Source organism: Prunus dulcis, chromosome 7, assembly GCF_902201215.1.
Source record: "Prunus dulcis chromosome 7, ALMONDv2, whole genome shotgun sequence".
In the NCBI taxonomy this organism is placed as follows: Eukaryota; Viridiplantae; Streptophyta; class Magnoliopsida; order Rosales; family Rosaceae; genus Prunus; species Prunus dulcis.
The window spans coordinates 6,803,090-6,825,293 of record NC_047656.1 but is presented as its reverse complement, the minus strand read 5'-3'; the positions used below and the strand labels follow the sequence as shown (position 1 = coordinate 6,825,293).

The 22,204-nt window shown below is 36.9% G+C and overlaps 1 protein-coding gene and 1 long non-coding RNA gene across 3 annotated transcripts; one reads left to right on the top strand and one right to left on the bottom strand.

Moving 5' to 3' along the window:
- The first annotated feature begins 13,454 nt into the window (after positions 1-13,454).
- Positions 13,455-14,918, top strand: LOC117633535. Of its 2 annotated transcripts, XR_004586675.1 has the most exons (4): positions 13,455-13,656; positions 14,218-14,490; positions 14,583-14,672; positions 14,785-14,918. It is a non-coding gene; the product is annotated as an uncharacterized LOC117633535 (long non-coding RNA). The 2 variants fall into 2 exon arrangements; XR_004586674.1 differs by having other exon boundaries at positions 14,218-14,672.
- A 121-nt stretch (positions 14,919-15,039) lies between these two features.
- Positions 15,040-18,405, bottom strand: LOC117633534 (putative receptor-like protein kinase At3g47110). Its single transcript, XM_034367175.1, has 2 exons — positions 15,665-18,405; positions 15,040-15,504 (listed from the first exon to the last, which is right to left on the bottom strand). The coding sequence occupies exons 1-2, from the start codon at positions 18,387-18,389 to the stop codon at positions 15,050-15,052; spliced, it is 3,180 nt and encodes a 1,059-aa protein (XP_034223066.1). The 5' UTR covers positions 18,390-18,405; the 3' UTR covers positions 15,040-15,049.
- Positions 18,406-22,204: the final 3,799 nt, after the last annotated feature.

Here is a 22,204-nt window from a genome sequence, read left to right as displayed (position 1 = left end):
GAAATGGAAGGGTATTGATAGGTATTTATAGAAAAAAAAAATCAGAATTTTTCAGTATTTTTTTTCTTCATAATTTTATTGCCAAAAAAAGGCCAGCCGTTGGATTAAGGAGGAGAAGCAGATCGGAGCGCTGGGGGCGTGACACTTGTCTTCTACCCGTTGGAGCTTGCGCAGGGCTGACGTCAGTGCACGCAGGTTTAAATTTTTTTTACCGTTGGCACGTGCGCTGACGTCAGCCCTGCGCAAGCTCCAACGGGTAGAAGGGTAAAAAAAAAAAATTTAACCGCTCGATGACGTCGCGCTAACGTCATCAACCCTCGGGCTCGAGCTCGGGCGAAACTGGCTTTAGGGCCAGCCGGTCTTCGTGGGACCCACTCCCAACCCGGGCTTGGACTCCTCGCTGGAAACGGATTTTTTGTTTTTTTTCCCCAGCTCGAGGTTTGGTGGATCCGATCCGTTGGAGTTGCTCTAACAGAAACATAATTGCCAAATTTTGCAAAATGAAAATCTTCAATATCTTACCTAATTTCTGTTTCTAAACATCTGATGAGACGGGATTAGTTCAACATTTTTCAGATATTTTCAACAAGACTTGCAAGAAAAACATACACTAAGGGCCCGTCTGATAACTCCATTAACTCTTTGTTAGCAATGCACTGCCTGATTGGAAGACTCAGAATTAGAGTAGCTTGTTCAGTGAAATCACGTAGAGGGAGAATGGATATTAGCCATGTTGACAAGGAATTGCAGCAAGTCAGAGACAATCTTATTGAACTAAGGCCAATGCAGCAGGTAATTAGACTATGTACTGAACAAATTATTGAATTTCTCAATTCTTTTGTCAAAGACTGTGGTGTTTACATAGAAATAAAAATTTGGGACATACAGATAGATTTGTAACTGAATATATACATACAAAGATCCCTTTATTTAGTTTATTTTATGCAGTGATATAGCAAGAGCAAGGCAATGTGCAAAGAAATAGAAGAAAAGAAAAGGAAACATAATGTGAATCAGAATGTCTTCTATTTTCCAAATGAGATGAAAAATACAGAACATCCTTATTAAAATAATCTGTTGCACATAGATGAGCTTATATGAGTCTCTAATTGACTTTATTTTGTTCACAACGACATTCATAAGCATCTGCTCTCCTTGTGAGATTACAGACATGAAAGTCCTATCTTCATCACTGAAACCAAACACTTCTCCAATCTTCTTTCTTGAACTGGGTCGCGATCCTGATTTCTTGTACTTGGTCTTTCTTGCATGTCACCGTCGTGTCTGTCATCATTACCCTCCGCATCATCTCTTTCAAGGAGCAATGAAGGGCCTGCTACATCAAAGGCATGGTCAGGCAACGCGGCGTTAGTGAATTGGTGAATACTTAGACCATCTCTAAACATGTCATCTGTAGCTCTTTTTCCAGTGAACATTTCTAGCAACAATATTCCGTAGCTATAAATATTTTAGAGATGGTCTAAGTAATCCCCAATTCACAAACGCAGCATTGCCTGACCACGCGTTTGATGTAGCAGACCCTTCATTGCTACTTGAAAGAGATGATGCGGAGGTTAATGATGACAGACATGGCGGTGACATGCAAGAAAGACCAAGTACAAGAAATCAGGATCACGACCCAGTTCAAGAAAGAAGATTGGAGAAGTGTTTGGTTTCAGTGATGAAGATAGGACTTTCATGTCTATAATCTCACAAGGAGAGCAGATGCTTATGAATGTCGTCGGGATTTACTTTAAAGCTTGATTAAGTAACTTGTTAAGTTGGACCTTAGTCATCGGTATTTACTTTCTGTGGGGGCCTAGGAGCTAGGCGGGTCCTCTTTTAATTTTCAATAAATAGTATAGCCACGCGGCTATACTGTTTAACTATATTACATTCAAACAGTATAGCTGTGCGGCTATACCTGGGTCCTCTTTTTAAAATTTTTTTTTAATAAATGGTATAGTCGCGCAGCTATACTCTTAAATTTTACCTTTCCAAAGTTATTTTCCGTATAAAGAATTTAGTATTTTTCCGTTTAATACTCGTATTATACACGTACGTATGTATTTTCAATAAAACTTCCGTTTTATGTATAATACTTCCTTTTGATTTTTTACTATTCCATAGTTATTATAAATTTAAAGAATTTATTAGTTTCCCGTTAAATACTCGTATTATACACGTATGTATGTATTTTTCAATAATACTTCTGTCTTCGTATAATACTTCCCTTCTATTTTTTATTTTTCCATAGTTCTTTTTATTTTTTCTTTGCTAACCACTTTCCAATGACCCCATATCATATCATTAACGAACACATCATTCAAAGACAAGGGTAACTTGTATGGTATCATATCATCCAATTCATTTATTTCTTTGACAATGTATCTAATGTTGTTTGGAATTTCCAATCATTTACACAGTGAATTGATTTCATGTGCACAATATAAATACAACAATTGGTTAAGATTTGGTCATTTATATGTAACCATTTCTTTGCAATTTTATTGGGCGCTAAGTATATAATCAGCATAGAGTATAAGAATGGCCAATGGGGTGAGATTTTTAATGTATTGAAACTTGAGGTATCTCCTCTCCAAAATATATTTAAAGACAGTATAACCACGAGCTATACTCTTTAAATAAAAAATATATATATTTGAGAGGTATAGCCGCTCAGCAATTATACTTTTTAAATATTCGCTTTTAGGGATGTAAAAAGTAGATAAATGACTCGATAAAGTATCAAGAAATTGGTTTCCATTCCACTGCCAACTTGAACTTGATAAAGGGTTTAGGGTATATGTCAAACGAAAGTAAAGTAATGACTTATGTGGGGTTGTTCCTTCCTTGCTAGAATAATATTAAGCAACCAAACCAACTTAATTACATTTACATATATAGCCAACCTACTGCTACTAATACTAGTGCTTGGTTCTTTCTTGGTTGGCAAGCTTTTTACCCTCAAGTTTTACCATCCTCTAGAATAATACTAGAATAATACTAGGCAACCATTCCAACTTATTAATTACATTTACATATATAGCCAACCTACTAGTACTAGTGCTTGGTTCTTGGTTGGCAAGTCTTTTACTCCACTGGACCCCGACTCTTCATGGATGGATCGATGGATGGTTGGTTGGCAAGCTTTTTACCTACAAGTTTTACCATCCTCAATCTATATTATATATTCAACCCCTCACCCCCTACTTCTCCACTACTAGTTTATATCCTTTGAGGACTTGACATTTGTATAATCGTGCATGTATATTGTAATGCCATGGTGTTCACTCACTAAATTGAAAGAGTACCACCGAATTTTTTGAACAGATTAATTAGAGCATTTACAATGGACTCTTTAAATTATCTCGTTAGATAAATTTTAGGGAGGAATTGGAAAATTACAACTCCAACCATGCTCCCTATCGATCTCCTAAAATAGGGAGACCTCTAGGAGCTCCTAAATCTAAGGAGAGAGAAATGACTCATAGTAACTCCCTATAATTTAATGTTGCTTTATTTAATGAGTATTTCAAACCTTTAATTAATGTTAACTATTTTTTATAATAGAGATAGACAATTAAAAAAGAGTTATAGCATTTATGACTCCCTAAACTAGAGAGCATGATTGGAATTTAAATTTTTTAAAGAGCTCCTAAAATAACTTTTATATGTTTTTAGCTAAATTTTGACTAAAAAATAGAGAGCATGATTGTGAATGCTCCCCTACCATTTCTATTTCCTAGATATTAACCCATGAATTTTGAAATGTATGTATAAAACCCAAATTCAAACTAAAATATATAAAAATCATAGTACTCCTACATATTTATATTGTTTGCCACCATACTTCTGATAAGTCAATCTAACGGTTTTCAAGCATGTTATTAAGTTCCTCATTTCTAAGATACTTCATAATTTACAGCGTATCAATGACTATGTTTATTTTTTGTGGGCATTCCCTCTAATACCTAAATGACTTTGAAGAAAAATAACTTTGGAGTTAAGCTCAATTTACTAGAAAATAATTATGAATGTTATTGATCAAGGTAAAATTCCTCCGGTGGAAGCCCTGCGCTCCACCAAGCCCAACCTTTTATTATTTTATTATTTTATTGTTGTTGAAATGGATGACCCAGGTTTTTTCAAACAACAAATCTGACCCTCCAAATGAAATGGGACTACATATTCTTGGGACAATTTTTTTAATACAAAATCTGTAGGCAATGATTCAATTTTCCATTGAATCCCACGGCCCAGCCTTCCTCCACTCCAAATTCTTCAAAAATGTTCATATAAAATGCTTTTTTTGCCTTCCTCGATCCCAAAATGCCTTATTTGGCGACATATATCCACAACAACTTTTTTTTTTTGGCAATTTGGATTTTTTTGTTGAAATGTTTATTAAAAAAACAAAATTAAAATAAAATTAACAAAGATTGGCCATTAGAACACCATATAGGAAAACACAACAAAAATTGGCCATTAAAATATGTAATCATGCATGCATATTTGATTAGGGTTTTGCAAAGGACTTATTAGTGTAGCTGTTTGGAGTAATTGTTCCCTCAATGAAGTTTTGGGTTCGAGTCTTTGCATCCGTATAGTGTGTGTGAGTTTGATATATTATCGCTCCTCTCAATAAAAAATGTTCTAAAATTTTAAATAATAAAAAAAACTAGGATTTTGATGAAACCTTCCTATTAAAATAAAATAATCAGATCGCTACTAAATTCATATTTAGAGTTTAATATTTCATTGAAATCATTTGGCCTGCAAATGTTTCACTTTTTTTTTTTTTTTGGTTCCTTTTCCCTTCCTACCCTGTCCATGGATTCCTATTAATTACACTTTCTCTAACCTCATTTAGAGAATCCGATTTTGTGTCCAAGTGATTTTCCATGTTTGCAACTTCTTTTTTTTCGCCTTAATTCATTCCAACATTATTATTATTATTATTATTGTTGTTATTAAATGGAGAAGAACATGAATTGAATGTCGATTTCAATTTGAAGATAAGGGTAACTTGTATGGTAGCGGGTAACTTGTATGGTAACTTATCACCTTCACATTTTGTGTTATGATTTATTCACATGGCATACCATATTAACTCCTTGTTGTAAATGTATGTAGCCTTTTTTTTTTTTTCCTTCTTCCAGATGATATAGACCTTGATTTCTTGCATATTAATTATTCCTCTTTTTTGGTTGTTCATTCCTCTGGTTGTGTACCTACAAATTATTTGATCATGCACATACACATTTACTTGTTATGTTTTATTGATAATAGGTACATTACATATATAAAAGAGGTACGTTGTTTTTATTGATAATGTCAATTTAGCCATTATCTCTTTTTGATAATAATTTAAATATTTTGTTTTTGCTCGGGGTCTGATCCCTTTGAAACTTTGGCCTGGCCCGAGCTAAAAAAATTTGGGATCTAAATATTATAGCAAATAAGATTTTAAGCTTGATTAAGTAACTTGTTGAGTTAGACTCTAGTCATCGGGTTTTATTTATAAAAATAGGGTTTTATTTATAGATTAATAAGGTGATGGGCTATTTATTAAAAAATAATAATAATAATAATTAAAAAAAAAGACCTATCAAGCTAAACCTCAAGAATCATTGTGAATCTTCGACCAAATGAAAAAGAAAAAATTGTGAATCAATCATCCATCAGCAAATAAAGACATTTGACTTTTAGTTCCTTCATAAAATCCTAGGCAGATATAAACCAGAAGAAACATGCTGAAACCAAAGGATATATTATATACATGGTTCCAAACTTAAAAAAATGACAAAAAAATTACTTTTTTGAGGTGTAGTGTAGGCCCTTGATTTTTCAAACCTTGTTGGCTTCTGTCATATAGATATTATAGATTTGTTAATCTCTTTCTCACATCATCACACAATTGAACAGTTAGTTGGACTTTCACTGGAAAAAAAAAAAAAGGGGGTTAGTTGGACACTCCACTCCAAAAGGAGAAGTATGGGAGACATAGAGATGGAGGGACGTCTGCAAAAATACAATTGAAAATGAATAGACCAAGGGAGGATTCTCATACAATAAGTTTTGGGTAAAATACAGAAGAAAACTTCAATATTGCTCATTGCATCATGTCATCAGCAGCAACCTGATAGAAATAAGCACATTATGGTTAAAATGTTGAGAAAACCAAACCAAATAGTGAATAAACAAGTTTAAAAAATAAGTTGGATCTAAACCTAAATCAAACAAGTAGAGACATTGTCTTGTAATTAGGGGTGGGCATCAGTCCGGCCGATCCAGTTACACCAGCCGAACCGATTATATTGGTTTGGTTTGATTTAGTTTTGACCAAAGAAAAAGTCAACAGTTTTAAAAACCGATCCGAATTCGACTGATGTTTGAGAATTTTGTGAACTGTCCTAAATCAAACCGAACCGATTAGAAATATATTTATTATTTGTTAATTATATTTTACATGTGGCAAGGCTTGAGTGGTTATTTGTAAGTGTTATCATGCACCATTCCGCACATGATTGGACTCCAAAAGCCTGAAAAACTCATCCAAAACTAAGGGGGGGTGTATTCAATTCAAACTTTTAATGACTTTCATAGAGTTTAAAAGTCTGGAGGTATTAAATTTAGACCTTTAAAGAGTATATAAAAGTCTAGTGGTATTCAATTGTGACTTTTTAAAAGTATTTAAAAGTTTGGTGGTATTCAGTTATGACTTTTAAAAAGTATTTAAAAGTTTGGTGGTATCCAAAAAGTTAATGACTTTTAAAAAGCTTATTAAATGAATGACTTTTCTATACTTTTAAGGCTAATTGTTAAGAGCAAAAGTCTTGCCAATTTACTAGTGACTTTTATCAACTCTATGAAAGTATTTAAGAATTTGTCATCTCTATGAAAGTCACTCACTTAAAAAAAGTCTTTATAAGTATGAATTGGATACACCTCCCTAAAACTCACGGATCTAGTCTCTCTCCACCTCTCCCTCACATTTCTCTCAGCCTCTCCTTCGTTTCCTAACCCTAGCCGCACACAACACTCACTACTCTCATCTCATTGCATCATTTATCTCCATCTTCATCACCTTTGGCAGACAATGTCATAACCTTTGGCCTCTTCGTCTCCCCAGTGTAACCTCTCTCTCTCTCTCTCTCTCTCTCTCTCTCTCTCTCTCTCTCTCACTCTCACTCTGTAGATTTGATGGTTTTCTTGTTCAAGTTTATGATTTGGGTTCATATCTCTCATGGCTTTTGACATTAATGGCTTCATAACTTCATATATCTCATGTTTAATGTGTTGTAACGTTTAATGCATTTGAATGTTTAAATTTCTATTTTTTCTTTCTTTGGTGAAATTACTGGATCTTCTCATTAGTTAGATACATATGGGTCTTCGTTTTGTCTATTTTCTAGTGAAATTAGTAGGTCTTCTATTAGATTAGCTCATCAAAAAAATTTTGGGTGCTAACTGTGCTGTGATGAAGAAAATGATTGGGAGAGGGAGAGAGGTGGGTTCTGCGATGGTGATGTGTGGGTGCAATGGGGTGGGGTGGGTGGGATTTGCAGAAAGTTAAAAGAGAAGATTGGGTATTTGATTTATATATAAGAGCATTTCCACCAGTTAGCCCCTTGCCATGGCAAGGGGAGCCCTAGGGCAGCTACTATTCACGTGAATAGTGGCTGCCCTAGCCCTCTTTAGCAAAGTGTGTTTCCAGCAGTTTAGGATTGCCATGGCAAATACTATTCATTTTTTTGTTTTTTTCACAACTTTTTTTACTTAAACAATTAATTTGGATAATATTTTCGGATAAGATTTTTTGGTTTCTACGTGTCAATACTATTCATATTGGATAATATTTTCGGATAAGATTTTATTTTATTAGTTTTATTGATTGGTATTTATAGGGAAAAAAAAGTATGAGGATTTGGTGTTAAAAGTGAAGAGTATTGGTTGGTATTTATAGACATTGGCGAACCCAGAATTTTTGTAGCAGAGGTGCAATATTGACTAAGTATGAAAAATCATTTTTTGGAATAATCATTTTCTCAAGATAATTTTTGGCGGCTTTTATTCCTTACACATCAAATAAGAAAACTTGATTTTATGAAATTTTAATATGAAGTATATATTGACTTAATGAGACATCATTTTTAGCTTAAATCGTATTTTGCACTAAAACCGATTTTTCATATTTTGATTTGATGGGAATTTGATTTTCTAGTATTTTTATTTGAATCCAAATAGGGGGTACTTCCTTATTTACATTGTAAACTTAAGTAAATGGAGTAATATAAAAATAAATAAAAGTAAAAAGACAAAGACATTTACTTAAATGTTGAAAATGGAAATAAGGTATAGAGAAAAAAAAAACAGTAATTTCAGCCTTGCCCTCGGGCCAGCACTCTGGCCAGTCTTGCCCTCGGGCCAGCCCAGTCTGCTGGGTCCCACCATTTGCCCGGGCTGCATTTTGTTGCTGGAAACCACTTTTTTGCCCAAACCCCCCCCAGCCTGAGTCCAGCCTTAGCTGCTGGAAATGCTCTAAGGTGGAAGAGTTTGGGGGGCGGGGGGCTATAGTATAATAGAAAATAAGCAAGGTGATAGGTACCGATGATCAATTATCGAATAAGAGAAAATATAAATAAATAAAAATCGAGGGAAAAGTCCCTGATTGGCTGCTTTAGTGAGTCGTGGATTGCCAATGTGGACGACTTGTATTTTTATCATAATGTAAAGTAACCTACAGATTAAAGTGCATGCATGAAAAGGGACTGGTTAGGGTTCAACTCAAATTCAAAGCTGACATGGCGTCCTCTAGCTTGAGCATCACCACATTGGACTTCGGGAGAAACAAATCTACCTTCGTTTTGAAAGGCTCCAATGAGGCCTCAAATGCTTCAAGGACGTTGTCCCATGGGGTTCGGATGACTGCATCCCTTTTATATTTAAATGGGGCAGCGGCTTTGAGGCTCACATGTTTGTCAAAAGCATTTAGCCATGATTTTTTGCAAGGAATCAAGGAGAGAAGAAGTTCTTGCAAATGCACAATATATCTCAGCTTGGTGTAACTAATTATCCCTCTTGTATTACCATTTACTTAAATGTAAATTTTGAGTGAATAGTTTTCCACATTTAAGGACTTGCTAGCTTCGTCTATGTTTTTTGAAGCATATAATTTCAAAACATAAGTTTGAGGTATATATTGTTCAGTTTCTGGAGTGTCTACTATTTATAAATTTTGAGTTGTAGTTTCAAGAATTTGAAAATCTAATATCAAGCGTATTGGTATGGCTTCTCCCTTCCAACCTGGACAGCTCAGGTGTGAAATGCTGCCAAAAGCCAGTTAGCAAAGCAGCCAGCCAAGGACATTATTTCAGTATTGTCCAGACATAGGCAATGTCTTCTGAGATGTAGAACCAAATGATGGGTCAAATCTTTATGTGAAAATCTGAATACAAATCAACTATTACAATTCTAGATATATAATTAGCCTGGTTCACATACCAAAACACAAAATCAAATGACCCGCAAAAACAATTCTAGTATGTTATGCAATACCAAGCCAAATTTTGTCATTGGGTCTTGTTGATGCGAAAATGTGGTTTGACACGTGGCTCGCCCAACTTAGTGATATTTATGTCTTCGGAAGGGAGTTAGTCTTCGGAAGATCAAGTTCCTGCAAAAGAACACGTTCGGTAAGACCTTGGGTTACCGGTGCGGTACCGACCGAAGGCTCTCCGATGCTTAAGTAAGTACGGATTTAGTATATGTCAGATTACAGATCAAGCGGTAGCGTACCGTTGGTTCTTCTGTCCCTTTCTTTTGGGAATAGGGGTCTCCTTATATAGGCCTTGGGAGGCGTGCATTATGTTTATATTTCCGATGTGGGACTGTAGGAGCTGGTCGTGAGCATGACACGTGTCCTAGAGCAAAAGCATCAAGATGTATAGGGTTCGGTAGGGCACATGCCGAAGGGCCTGTGATGTCAAGTTGTCGATTCCGTCCACGTGTCAGGGGGTCATTGGTCGTTAATATACGGTATAAACAGGTCTCTCAAGTCCAATTCTGTCATCTGATCTCACGATGGTGGCATCTTTTCTTTACTACAATTAAGATTGCCATTTAAAAACTGGCCCATATCAGAAAACAAAAGCACTGGCCTTATCTCCAGAAATCAGCCTAAGTGACTTTACAAGCCCATACTTTTGTAAAGGGAAAATGGCAGAGGTTTAAAAACACGAAAACTACAGTTAAGATTGCCATTTAATGGTAACTTAATACCAAGCAGATAAAAAAACCTCCAAAAATTGGATTAAGCCCAGCCTCTGAAAAATTCTCATCACTTGATCTCAACCCTCAAAGAAAGCCAGCAGATCTTTTTTTACTAAAAAATGTTTTCTCAAAAGTGCCCCACGTGACTTTCTGACTTTAGAAAAGTCAAAATTTTCAACTATCACAGAAGAAGTTATGGGAAGTTAATAAAGATAGGTCTTACAGGAGAACTTCTCCATTTTTTAGCCAGAGAAAGAAGATCAAATCCCTTCTCCATATACAGAGAAGCTCTGCACCAAAGCAGGTTATATTTCCAAGAGATAAGCAGGTTACAGTTTCAAGAGATAAGTAGGGAGCAAGGGAGTTGTTCACTAGGAAAAGCAAATTGACCATCATGGCAGATTGTGTTTTTACAAGGAATAAACAGAGAACAAGAAGAGTTGGTTTTCTTTTAGGAAAAAGCAAGGAAAAGACCACCATGAAAACTGACTGTTAATGGTTATTCTCTGCCAATAACTTCCCTTTTCGTGGTATTTAAAAGGGAAGATCTTTTTGAAAGATCTGCCGCCCATTATTAAAGATTAAAAATCCCACTCTAGCATTTTCAATAAATATGAGAGGACGTGAACAAATCAAAAGGCAGCCAAAAAAATCAATCAAGACTAAAACTCTCAAAGTCATACTGACAAATTTAAAAAGATCAATTGATCTCAAAAGCCTTCAGACACTGAAGCAACCAAAGCCCTTTGATTCGCAAGAAACAAATCAGCCATAATTCAAATCTCTGATTTTAGTTCAGCTCAGATAAACAGTTTTACAAAGCGAGATTTGTCTCGTTACAAATTTGGTTCAGCACAAACCAAGTCAAGCAGAGTCCAGGTTTTTTAAAATATGAAAACCTCAACAAATTTACAGAAAACCTCGATCAAGCAGAACAGGTACTACATTGCAGCTCCAACTCAGTGATTAACAATCCAACCACTTCTGCCCTTTTCAGACTAAAGAGGCCCCAATTCTGCCCTTTCAAAAAGCCTTCAAGGGTTTGAAATAAATCGAAGCTCTGCCAAACTCAAACATTGGTATCGATTTCAAGCTGAAACCTATCGGTTGAAGGTGTTGACGATTCAATTCAGCATAGACACATCCAATTCAGCCCAATTCAAAGCCAGGTACCCAAGCAGAAATCGAAGTCCAACGTTCTGTTGTCTTTTTTCGGACTTGGCATTTCTTTTTGTAGACCTCCACCATGACTGGCATGGCCATAACAAGAGAATCCTCTCATTGCATAGATAGCTGGAATACCATGATAGGGAGAAATCCAGGCAGAACCTCCACCTATTCCATGACCAGTGGTCCCACGCGATCAGCTTGTAGCACTTCTGTCTGAGCAACCAGCCGTGATGCGACAGACCTAGAAGGATGAAGCCTAATCCATTTCCTCCACTAGCAAGAGGCAGGAGAGGCGGATGGGGAATCAACCTTTTTGCCAACAATGACAGTAACAGGCCGGGGGCAAACTGGAGAAATCATCCAGATTTTGAAGAGGAAGAGGAACATAGGGAGGAAGTCATGCCCAGACCATACAGAATGGAAATAGAGGGCTGAGCACAATCAGCCAGAACTAGGTCGGAATCTACATCCAGTCAACCCCTTAAATGACATGGGAGCACTACAGAGAATGATCAGAGAAATGATGGAGCCTGAGGCTAGAAGAGGAGAAAGGCCCACCTACAGGAAGCCATATCCAGCTTATATTGATCAAATGCCTCTATCCCCAGGTTTTAAAGTGCCAAACTTCACTTTGTTCAACGAGAAGACACCTATGTGTCATCAGTTGAACATATAGGCTGATTCTCTGTCCAGTGCATAGCCATAGAGAATAATCCTCTGCTAAAGCTCAGGCTTTTTGGAAATTCTCTCTCTGGACAAACATTTACCCGGTACACTAACTTAACAGCCAATTCTATTCAAACATGGGAACATATGGAAAATGCTTTCCATGAATACGACGTCAGAATTCAGCCAGAAATCACCATCACCATTGGTCAGGTCAGCAACTCTGTGTCTTTTGGCCGGGCAGATTTAAGCAGTGTTTTGGTTTTATATGATAGATTTGCAAGGCATTTTGTTGTTCCAATTACTATTGCTTCATGATTTGTGACTAGATTTATGATTTGTAACTTGTGAGGTTTATTCTATACCATTGATGTGAACCCTTATTGTGATCCGGCGTGTAAATTAGTGGACAACAAGTATTGAACCATTGGTTTTCCATTTGAGCCAGAGAATTGAGAAGTGAACACAAGACCATTTGAGTTTTTGACAGAGAGGGTGATGGATTTGGATGGTTTTTTCACATACGTAAATGGCCTCAATGGTATCTCAATTAATTAACTGATAAATGAAAGAAATAACTATATCTCAAAAGAGAAAAGAAAATGAAGAGCTAACTATAAAAACATGAATAAAAACCAATAAAGTAGTGACTGTTGAGTTGATTGAAATTATTAGATTCCTTCTCGAGTGTAGTGAGCTAAGATCAACTCCGTCGAGTCACTTCTGTTCACGACATGTTCACGACAACAAAGCAGATTTTTCTGCAAGACTAGAACATAGCAGATTTTTATTCTTCTTCATACCAGCACTAAAGTTTTTATACATCCAATTGCAAGCTTTCCCATAAAACTCAACCAAGCTTTAGATAGAGTTAATTCAGACAAGGCTTCTCTTCATGACAGTCCACCTTCCATACCCCATTTCTTCAGGATCATTCTAGATAGGATTTCTAAAAACACCAGTAGATCTTAAGCTTCCAAGTGGTGCAGAAATGGAAATAGAACTCAGAAGATCCAAGGTTGGTTGGGTTTGGTTTGACAAGGGTTGGCCAGAGTTCTCAAAGTTGTGCTCTCTTGACTATGGTAATTGACTAGTCTTTGGATATGAAGGGAACTCCAACTTCCATGTGTTTATATTTGATAAAACTGCTACAGAAATTGAATATCCTAAGCCCGGGATGGAAGAAACTGATTCTGATTCTGAAGATGATGATGATGAGTCAGGCCATGCCAGAGGAGAAATCAAAAGTACGTAATGTTATATTTGGTCTTGTATTCTTTACCTATATTATGTTTTCTACCAAAAAAAAAATTACGATACAACCTTATTCTAGCCGGAGAGAATGATATGCCAACAAAGAAAGATTTTGGAGGCTCATCTAGCAATCAAATATTCGTTAAACGAACACCTGATGTCCTTGGGAGGATGCATCCATTGACTAAAAGTGAAAAAGCTCTGGCTCTTCAGAGAGCCAATGCTTTCAAATCTGAATATCCTTATTTCTTGGTTGCCATTCAACCGGTTTATATCCACCGAGGTTACCTGGTAAGCTTTCCATATAACACTCTGCTAACTCCTATTTCTAGATGTCAGTGTGAGAAAAGATTAAGCATAGATAGTTCCCTCTCAAAGAGCAAAACAAAAAAAAAAAAAAAAAATCTTATATATATATCACCTTCTATTGAGGGATCCCTCAAATAATTTTATTTGAGGGACGCCCTTTAGGTTACCCTACAATTTTTTCCCCAATGATCCAAACTATCTATTTTTAAGGTCTTCATTCATAGATCATCCTTACAAAAAATTAGACAAATCGGAAACCGTTTTGACATCCAATTCTGTCTTACAAAATCAATGAACACGGTGCTTCAAGAGCGTACTAAAATTTCAATAACTCAAATGAGTAGTCTAATGATATCGGATTCAAGTAATTTTTTGTAGAGATGATCTTTGAATGAGTATGTACAAAATAGACTGTTTGAATTAGTGAAATACAATCCGGAGTGGGGCCTACAAGGGGTGTCCCTCAAATAAATCCCTCAATGGAAGCTCTCTATATATATATATATATATATATATATATTCCTAATTTCCTTTTTGCTTTAGCATTTGCCATCCAAGTTTGCAAGGAGACATCTTGTCAAGCAGCCTGCACGTAACATAATCCTTAAGATTTTTGAGATGGAAGAACTTGGCTTGTCGAATTCAAGTATGAAACTTCAATAGCTCGATTCCAGCGTGGCTGGTTGGCGTTTGCAAGGGACAATAATTTGAAAGTCGGTGATATGTGTGTTTTTGTGTTGATTGACTGCAATGAACGTTTATTTGAAGTTTTTTTTTTATCGCACCAACAACGCTGAAGATTGCCCCTGTCACCAGGTAAATCTGTTCATTTGTGAATATATGCTCATTATGTCATTGTAACTTACACAGATTCTGTTCTTTTTTCTGTAATTTTTTGGGAAACACAGGTCATGGTGGAGTAGCAATTGATCGAGTTGAGAAAAGGAGAAACCCCATAATTAAAGTTGAAACTGATTGCACCACAAATTATGAACATGGTGTGTCTTGCTCTCTTGGTCCTTCTCTTGAAATTGGTTAGTCCACCAGAATGAGAAATTCCCAAAATTAAGGTTAAGGAATTCAGATTATATTTTGTTTCTTGTACTGTAGGAAAGTACAAAAGGTTGAAGATTGGTGGGCAGGTTACTCAAAGGCCTTTAAGAGATTGAGGATTTTTTCCATCAAATTGGTTACCTTCCACCTCTTAGCACGGTCAAGTTTACCACGTTATAGTTTGTGTACACTAACTTTTCTCTTTTCAAATGATAAGTTCTCATATCTGGACATAGATAGGCTTACATTGCAGTAGATCATGTGCTAAGCAGAGATAAAATATTACATAAAAATATTTTCTTTTACATTGCAATCATCATCATCATCTTCTTCTTCTTCTTCTTGTTAAATAATTGAGATATGAGCCCTTAAGTGCATTCATTTTGTTGACGACAACATCCATAAGCATCCGCTCTGTCGGTGATACGGCAGAGCATGAGATCCCTATTTGCATCACTGAAGCCACGCATTCCTCCAATATTTTTACTTTATCTGGGCTGGGATCCTTATATCTCCCTATGCGCCTTTCTTGTATGTCAATTTCATATTTGTGGTCGTGTTCATCATCATCCTCCTCGTCATCTGTTTCAAGCAGCAATGAAGGCACAACTATGTCCATGGCATGGTCAGGCAAAGCCATGGCTGTGAATTGGTGAATGCTTAAACCATCTTTGAACATGTCATCGGTTGGTCTTTTTCCTGTGAACATTTCTAGCAACAGTATCCCATAGCTGTAAATATCTCCCATTATGGAAACTTGGCTTCCCATGCCATACTCTGCATGTCAATGCATACATTAGGATGTTGTAGTTGATGGACCTTTTGGAATTTATCTTATATATTTCAAAATTTTCTGATACTTCTTGTCCAGTAAAAAAAGAGTCAGCAATCTTTTTTATCAAAAAGTTATTAGGAAGTGAGGATTTAAAATTTATACCTGGAGGAATGTAGCCTATGGAACCCTTTAGCCCAACTGACATGGTTTGAGTTTTGGTGGGATCATTTGATGCTTGTAAGAGGAACCTCGCTAAACCAAAGTCACCAACATGGGCTACCATATCTTCGTCAAGAAGTACATTGCTTGGCTTTAGATCACAATGAACAATGGCCGTTTCACAGTGGTGGTGCAGATAATCTAGTGCAGAAGCAACATCGATTGCGATATTGAGTCTTTCGATAAGGCTTAATCTCCTAGGCTGAGATTGCTCATCATCTCCTGGATGAAGCCACTGGTCTAGACTTCCATTTTCCATGAACTCCAAAACTAGACTTTTGAAGGCATTGCCCTGAGTATCAATACTGGAGCAGACAGTTACGATCTTGAGAAGATTACGATGCCGTATACTTCTTAACGCTTTGCATTCACCAATGAAACTCTTGGAAGCTCCTTCTTGTTGAAGGTTTAATACCTTAACAGCAACTACCGTTCCATCATTAGGGAGTACTCCTTTGTAAACAGAACCGAAACTTCCCGAGCCAATCAGTTTGTCCACAGAGAACCCATCAGTTGCTTGAACGAGTTCAGAGTATGAAACACCTGATTTCCAATCCGTATAAGAATGCGAAGTGACTGGTCTATCTCTTGACTTTTTCACATATGAACAAGCAGCAAAGGAGCATGACAGAGCAATTAAAAATGCTAGTGCACAAGTTGTAGGGATGAATACTTTCGGGGCAAGTAATCCTTGAGGTGAATGGCGCTTTTTGCCAGAGCATACAGGAAGAAGGAATTCTGGAATTCCACCACATAGCCTATTATTTCCAAGGATTGAGACACCACTTGCATTTGAAAAGATCCCTTCTCTAGGCAATTCACCCTCAAAATTGTTATGAGAAAGATTGAGATGCTTAAGAGATCCAAGATTTCCTAGAAACTCTGGAATTTTCCCTGATAAGTTATTATGCGAAATGTCTATTTCTTCCAAGCCTCTTAGATTTTTTAGTGTTTGGGGAATTGATCCTTCAAGTTTATTACCTTGCAAATGAAGACGCTCCAAACTAATACAACGGCCGAGGGTTCCTGGGATTTCACCCGAAAACTTGTTTTCTGAAACATCTAACTCCCCAATACTTTTCAGATCACCCACTTCAGATGGTAGTGAACCAGTTAAAAAATTGTTAGATATGGATAAAGAAATTGAAAGGGATGAAAGCCCAATAACCTCTTTAGGAATGGTGCCATTTAGACTGTTACTTGAAAGGTTAAGTATCTGTAGATTTTTGCAGTTCCCGAAACTTGGTGGTATACTTCCCCCAAACTTATTCTCTTCCATGAAGAGCCTTGTCAATGAAGTCAAGTTACCTAGGGAGGATGGAACTGTCCCAGAAAATTGGTTAACATTCAACCATAAACCCTGTAACTTCGGAAGTTTCCCGATTACATCAGGGACACTACCACCCAAATAGTTACCTTCCAGGCCAAGAAGGGTCAAGTTTATAAGATTTCCAATGCCGTTAGGGATGCTTCCATGTATCAAATTGGTCCCCAAAGTAAGCCTTTTTAGCTGGGTAGAAAGGTTAGCGATTGATGCTGGCAATTCTCCTCCAAAATGATTATCATTAAGACCCAACACCTCAAGACTAGTACAATTAGTTAGGAAACTGAGAAAATTCAGGTCACCAGTTTTCCCACTTCCTAGTCTATTTTGATCAAAGTTGAGCCTAACTAAGCTCTGCAAAGTTGCAAGATTTGCAGCGGGGATTGGCCCAGTGAGACCATTTTCAGCAAAATCAAGCACTTGAAGTCTCGAAGCATTGGACAATGACAGAGGAACAGTTCCAGTGAACTTGTTGACACCACCGGCAAATACTTCAAGATTAGGAAGAGTAATTCCCACATTAGGTGGTAGCTCTCCATGCCGCTGGTTTTTAGCAACGGTGAAGTAGAATATGGATGAAATATTATAGAGTGAAGTAGGGATCGTACCAGACAGATTATTATCCCAGAGTAAAAATCTTCTCAAGTTTGTTAGACGCCCAAGTTCATTGGGTATGCTTCCTTGAAAATTGTTGATAGCAAGCACAAAAAGTTCCAAAGATGAAAAGTTTCCTATCCAATGTGGGATAGTTCCGGTGAGATTGTTAAGGCCAAGACCTAGAACAACTAAATTCAACAATGAACTGAGTTGGTTAGGAATTGACCCAAAAAGCTTATTGGAACTAAGACTGAGTACGCTTAGTTGCACACAGTGAGATATATTAGATGGAATTTTTCCACCAAAGGAATTGAAAGACAGGTTGAGATGTTGCAGGCTCAGTAGGCGACCGATTTGTTGAGGAATTTCACCATGAAAGCTGTTGTTCATCAGGTTGATTCCAGTAAGATAAGTAAGATTTCCCAAAGAAGGAGATAAGGAGCCTACCAATGTTTGAGCTTCCAGGTTCAAAACCATGACCCTTTTCGTGGCAGGGTTGCACGTAACGCCTAGCCAACTGCAGAGATCAATGGAATCGTTCCATGAGCTCATGATACGGAGAGGATCTTGAGTTATTCTTTTCTTGAAGTCTAGCAATGCCAGGCGATCAGATTCATTTCCAGAAGTGGATAGTGTTGCAGATTGCAGACATGTGGTCCACCATAAAAAAAGGAAAAATCTGAACAAAATCAGGCTAGAATGAGTTTGTGAGTGTTCCATCTTGTTCTGAATGCAAAATTTATGCATGGAGAAAATCAGAAACCAAGTCTCATATAGATGAAAGTATAAAAAGAAGAAATCTTTCTATCTATCTATAGAGCCAAAGGGTTTGTTGCAGTTTTGAAAAATAATTATGGATGGTCCCAGTGTTGAAAAATAATGCACATTTGGTGGAGATTTTTACAAGCTAGGCAGAATTTTCTATGATAATTTTTACAAGCTAACACTAGTCACCAACTTAATTGAAGCTATTAGAAAGTTCTAGTTGAAGCTACAATATGTGGCTGGAATTACAAGTTACAAGTTACTAGTTACTGTTGGCTGGAATTACTAGTTGAAGCTAGTAGAAAGTACTTCTGTCTTTAATTATAGCTCAACAGAGCTAATTAGATGGAATTACCATTAACAAGTGTTCTATAGGGTTTACTGGGTATTTCATTTTTGGACTATTGTTGCTGTTTTTCAATTATTATTATTATTTTAAAATTTACCAGGTTATTCCCAAGACGGGAGATGACGACCATTGTTTCCAACATGATCCTGCTACTAAGCCATATATAGGACCTGATTTCAGGTATGAGTTTGCTGTGTTCTTGAAATTTCTTCAGGAATAGTGTTAGTGAAATTTCTTCAGCCATATATATATATGTTGTCTATGTACTAGTTCTAAATCACCTCCGTTAATGATTTACTGATACTCACTAGGTTTGTATAGAGTTTCATTTCCATATATATATATATATATATATATATCCATCTTATGCAGCATGTACCAGTTACATTTGCCAGGAGTTTCGTCAAAAATAGGAAGCAAACCGTGACTCTTCAGGTCAGAGAGAGATCATGGGCTGTGAATTTGATTGGTCATACTAAAGAATCAGGAGCTGAACTTTCTGGTGGCTGGCGTGAATTTGTGACGGAAAATGGTTTGATGGATGGAGATGTTTATATATTTGAGCTCATCGAGAGAAATGACATTGTACTGAAAGTTCACATTTTCAGATGTTGATTAGGCAAAGTTATGTCATTTAAAGAGGGATGCAGAGAGCTCAGTTATCACATTTTGCTATGTAAATGGACCACTATTTGCTGTAGGATATCTTGATACTTAGTCGCTTTGTAATTTTAATGGTGTTAATTGTTATGTTTTCAATATTTCTGATGTTAGAATCCTGGATTTATTCTAGGTGCAACTTTTACTATATTTTTTTGATGCATGGATCATCTTTTAAACTAAGTTTCCTAGGCAGACATGTATTCAAATCAATGTTTTGAAAGGCGAGGCGTAGAGACAAAGCGTTTTTATTCGTGCTATGCGAGGCATAAGCCTTTCGAACATTAATTTATCACATACTCGTTCTTCCTCTTCTCTATTCATGACATTCTCGATTTACAACTTTTTCATTGCAAATAAGTGAACAAGAAATTAGGTTTTCGAATGGTAAAGCTTTTGTTTATGTACATAGGCTTCTAGTACAAATTGTTGTGAATATAGGTTTTCCAATAGTAAGATGCATGAGAAGAAGGTAACTATGATATTCACAAACGGGGAAGATGAAAGTGTGAAACCATCTGGCGGGTCAAGATCAGAAATATGGGAATTGGGGGAAATTATTTTGAGAGAAGTTATGAAGCAGCTAAAAAAGAAGACTCAATCAGAGTCATGTTTTTAAGACGATGTCTTTTGCAAGGTGTCAACATTTATTGCTACGTTTAATTCCCTCCTCTCAATTCTCAGAACCCACCACAGCTACCCTCATTTATTGGGTTTTTTGATTTGATGGAGGCGAGGCAGATGAGATTGGATTTTTTTCTTTTTTCTTTTTTTTTGGGCCTGAACGGATGAGATTGTGTGAGAATGTGAAGTTAATAAATGAGACAGTGCAGCTGAGAGAAGTCATCGCCAAGTAGGGATGGACACGGTACGGTATAGTATAGTATTGAGTCCGTCGGTATGGTACGGTATGGAATTATGGTTTGTCAAAATTCGTACCGTGCCAAATCGGTATCAGTACAGTATCGGTACCAAAATGATACAATTAAAAAATGAACCAATTCAATATTCAACATATTCATTCACCAAAATAAGTGATGCCTAAGTTACAAATTCAGAGATTCAACATATTCAATATCCATCAACATATTCAAATCCTAAACAACATATTCAATATCAATCAACATATTCAATATCCAAATCAACCAAATCAATATTTATCCATCAACATATTCATCAAATCCAAATGCTTAAAACTCATGCCTTATGAGTTTCAAACCAAAATAGTTAAAATCCAAATGGTGAAGGAGAATTTTCGAGTCCTATGCAGCTCCATACCCAATAACAAGGCTTAGTCAATTTTTATGATGCATACGTGGAAATTTATGCTAATATAGTCAATGAAAGAAACCATATACATGAAACAGCTTTTAATTCTCAAATGAATCAAAAATTATATTTCAGTACTATTCGGTACGGTACGGTATTGACCGGTACCAAAATCTTGATATTGCTACCATACCATACTCTATTTGTATGGTACGGTACGGTACGGTACCGAATATGTCCCCATACCAAATGAAACGGTATGAAATCGATATGGTACAGTACGGTTAGAGTACGATTTCGATATTTCGGTTTAAGATGCCCACTCCTATCGCCAAGTGGAGTGGTCCATGCATACTATAAGAAGGAGACTCATTCTCTCTCCCATTTGTGCCATCAAAGTTAGCCGCTGACTCGTGTCATCTATATGGTCTATCAGCCTATTGCTGTGAAGTACCACGCGCAGGTAAACCCTACTCTCTTTATTTATGCTGATCAACTGACAGGACCCGATCCAAATTCCGCTTTGGAATTCAAGTCGGACCTTGTGCGTGTCCGACACTTGGCAATTGTCGGGCACAAAAGACCTATTTGCCTAACAGGACCCGCCCCGGAATTTCCCCGGAGACCGGAGCGGACCCCGTCTTTGTTCCGACATCACCCCGATGCCGGGCCCACTTACTAAAACCCGAGACTCTTTACCAAAATTTTGGCAGAGTCCCCCTTGTAAATTGAAGAAACCCAACAGAATTCAACCTGCATCAAATTACAAAACAATCCCAACCAGCAGCATGCTTTAAAGCGAACATACAAATTACAATAAAATGGCCTCCGGCCTCACAAATCAAACCCTAACAGAGCGATAACAGAGCATGTCTAAGAACTTCAATTTCAACAAAACAGAGTTCAAAGGAAATAACATGAAGAAAGAATCCTACGAAGACTCAAGGCTCGGAAGCGCACGATCCGGCTCTGCTGCGGAGCTCAGTCAACTACTGGCTGGGGGGCGCAAAACAGAAAATTGTGAGTGGACAAAAATCAATTCAGTTCAGTGTAAACCAACGTAATATAACCCCACCGTTTAGAAAACCATGCAAGAAATTCCATGCATCTTAAAACCTTCATACTCAAGTATATATATATAATATAATATATATAATATATAAAAACAAATCAATACCAGATGCCAAGTCCAAAATCCAAAAAGAACACTTTATAAAACCCACCATCCAAAACTTATAAGTCCCACAACCAAACTCTCGAAAGCGTACCCATTGGCACGACCGGCAAAGAAGTATCCTCACCGAAAAACATAAATGAATGGATTATATATATATATATATATAATATAAGAGATATATATAATATAAATATGACCATCACCTAGTTGTACCGGGGAAACAATCCAACCGGGGGATTGTTTGACTAGTCACCCTGGCAGAGTCCTCATGATGAGTCCTCAATCCACCATGTGACTAGGGAACGAGCCGTCCAACTGGGGGACCAACTCTCAGCCAGCACG

Coding starts and splice junctions, on each gene's coding strand:
- LOC117633534 (XM_034367175.1), bottom strand. CDS start 18,389: ATGCATAAATTTTGCATTCAGAACAAGATGGAACACTCACAAACTCAT. Junction 15,505..15,664: donor CATAGGCTACATTCCTCCAG/GTATAAATTTTA, acceptor ATTGACATGCAG/AGTATGGCATGGGAAGCCAA.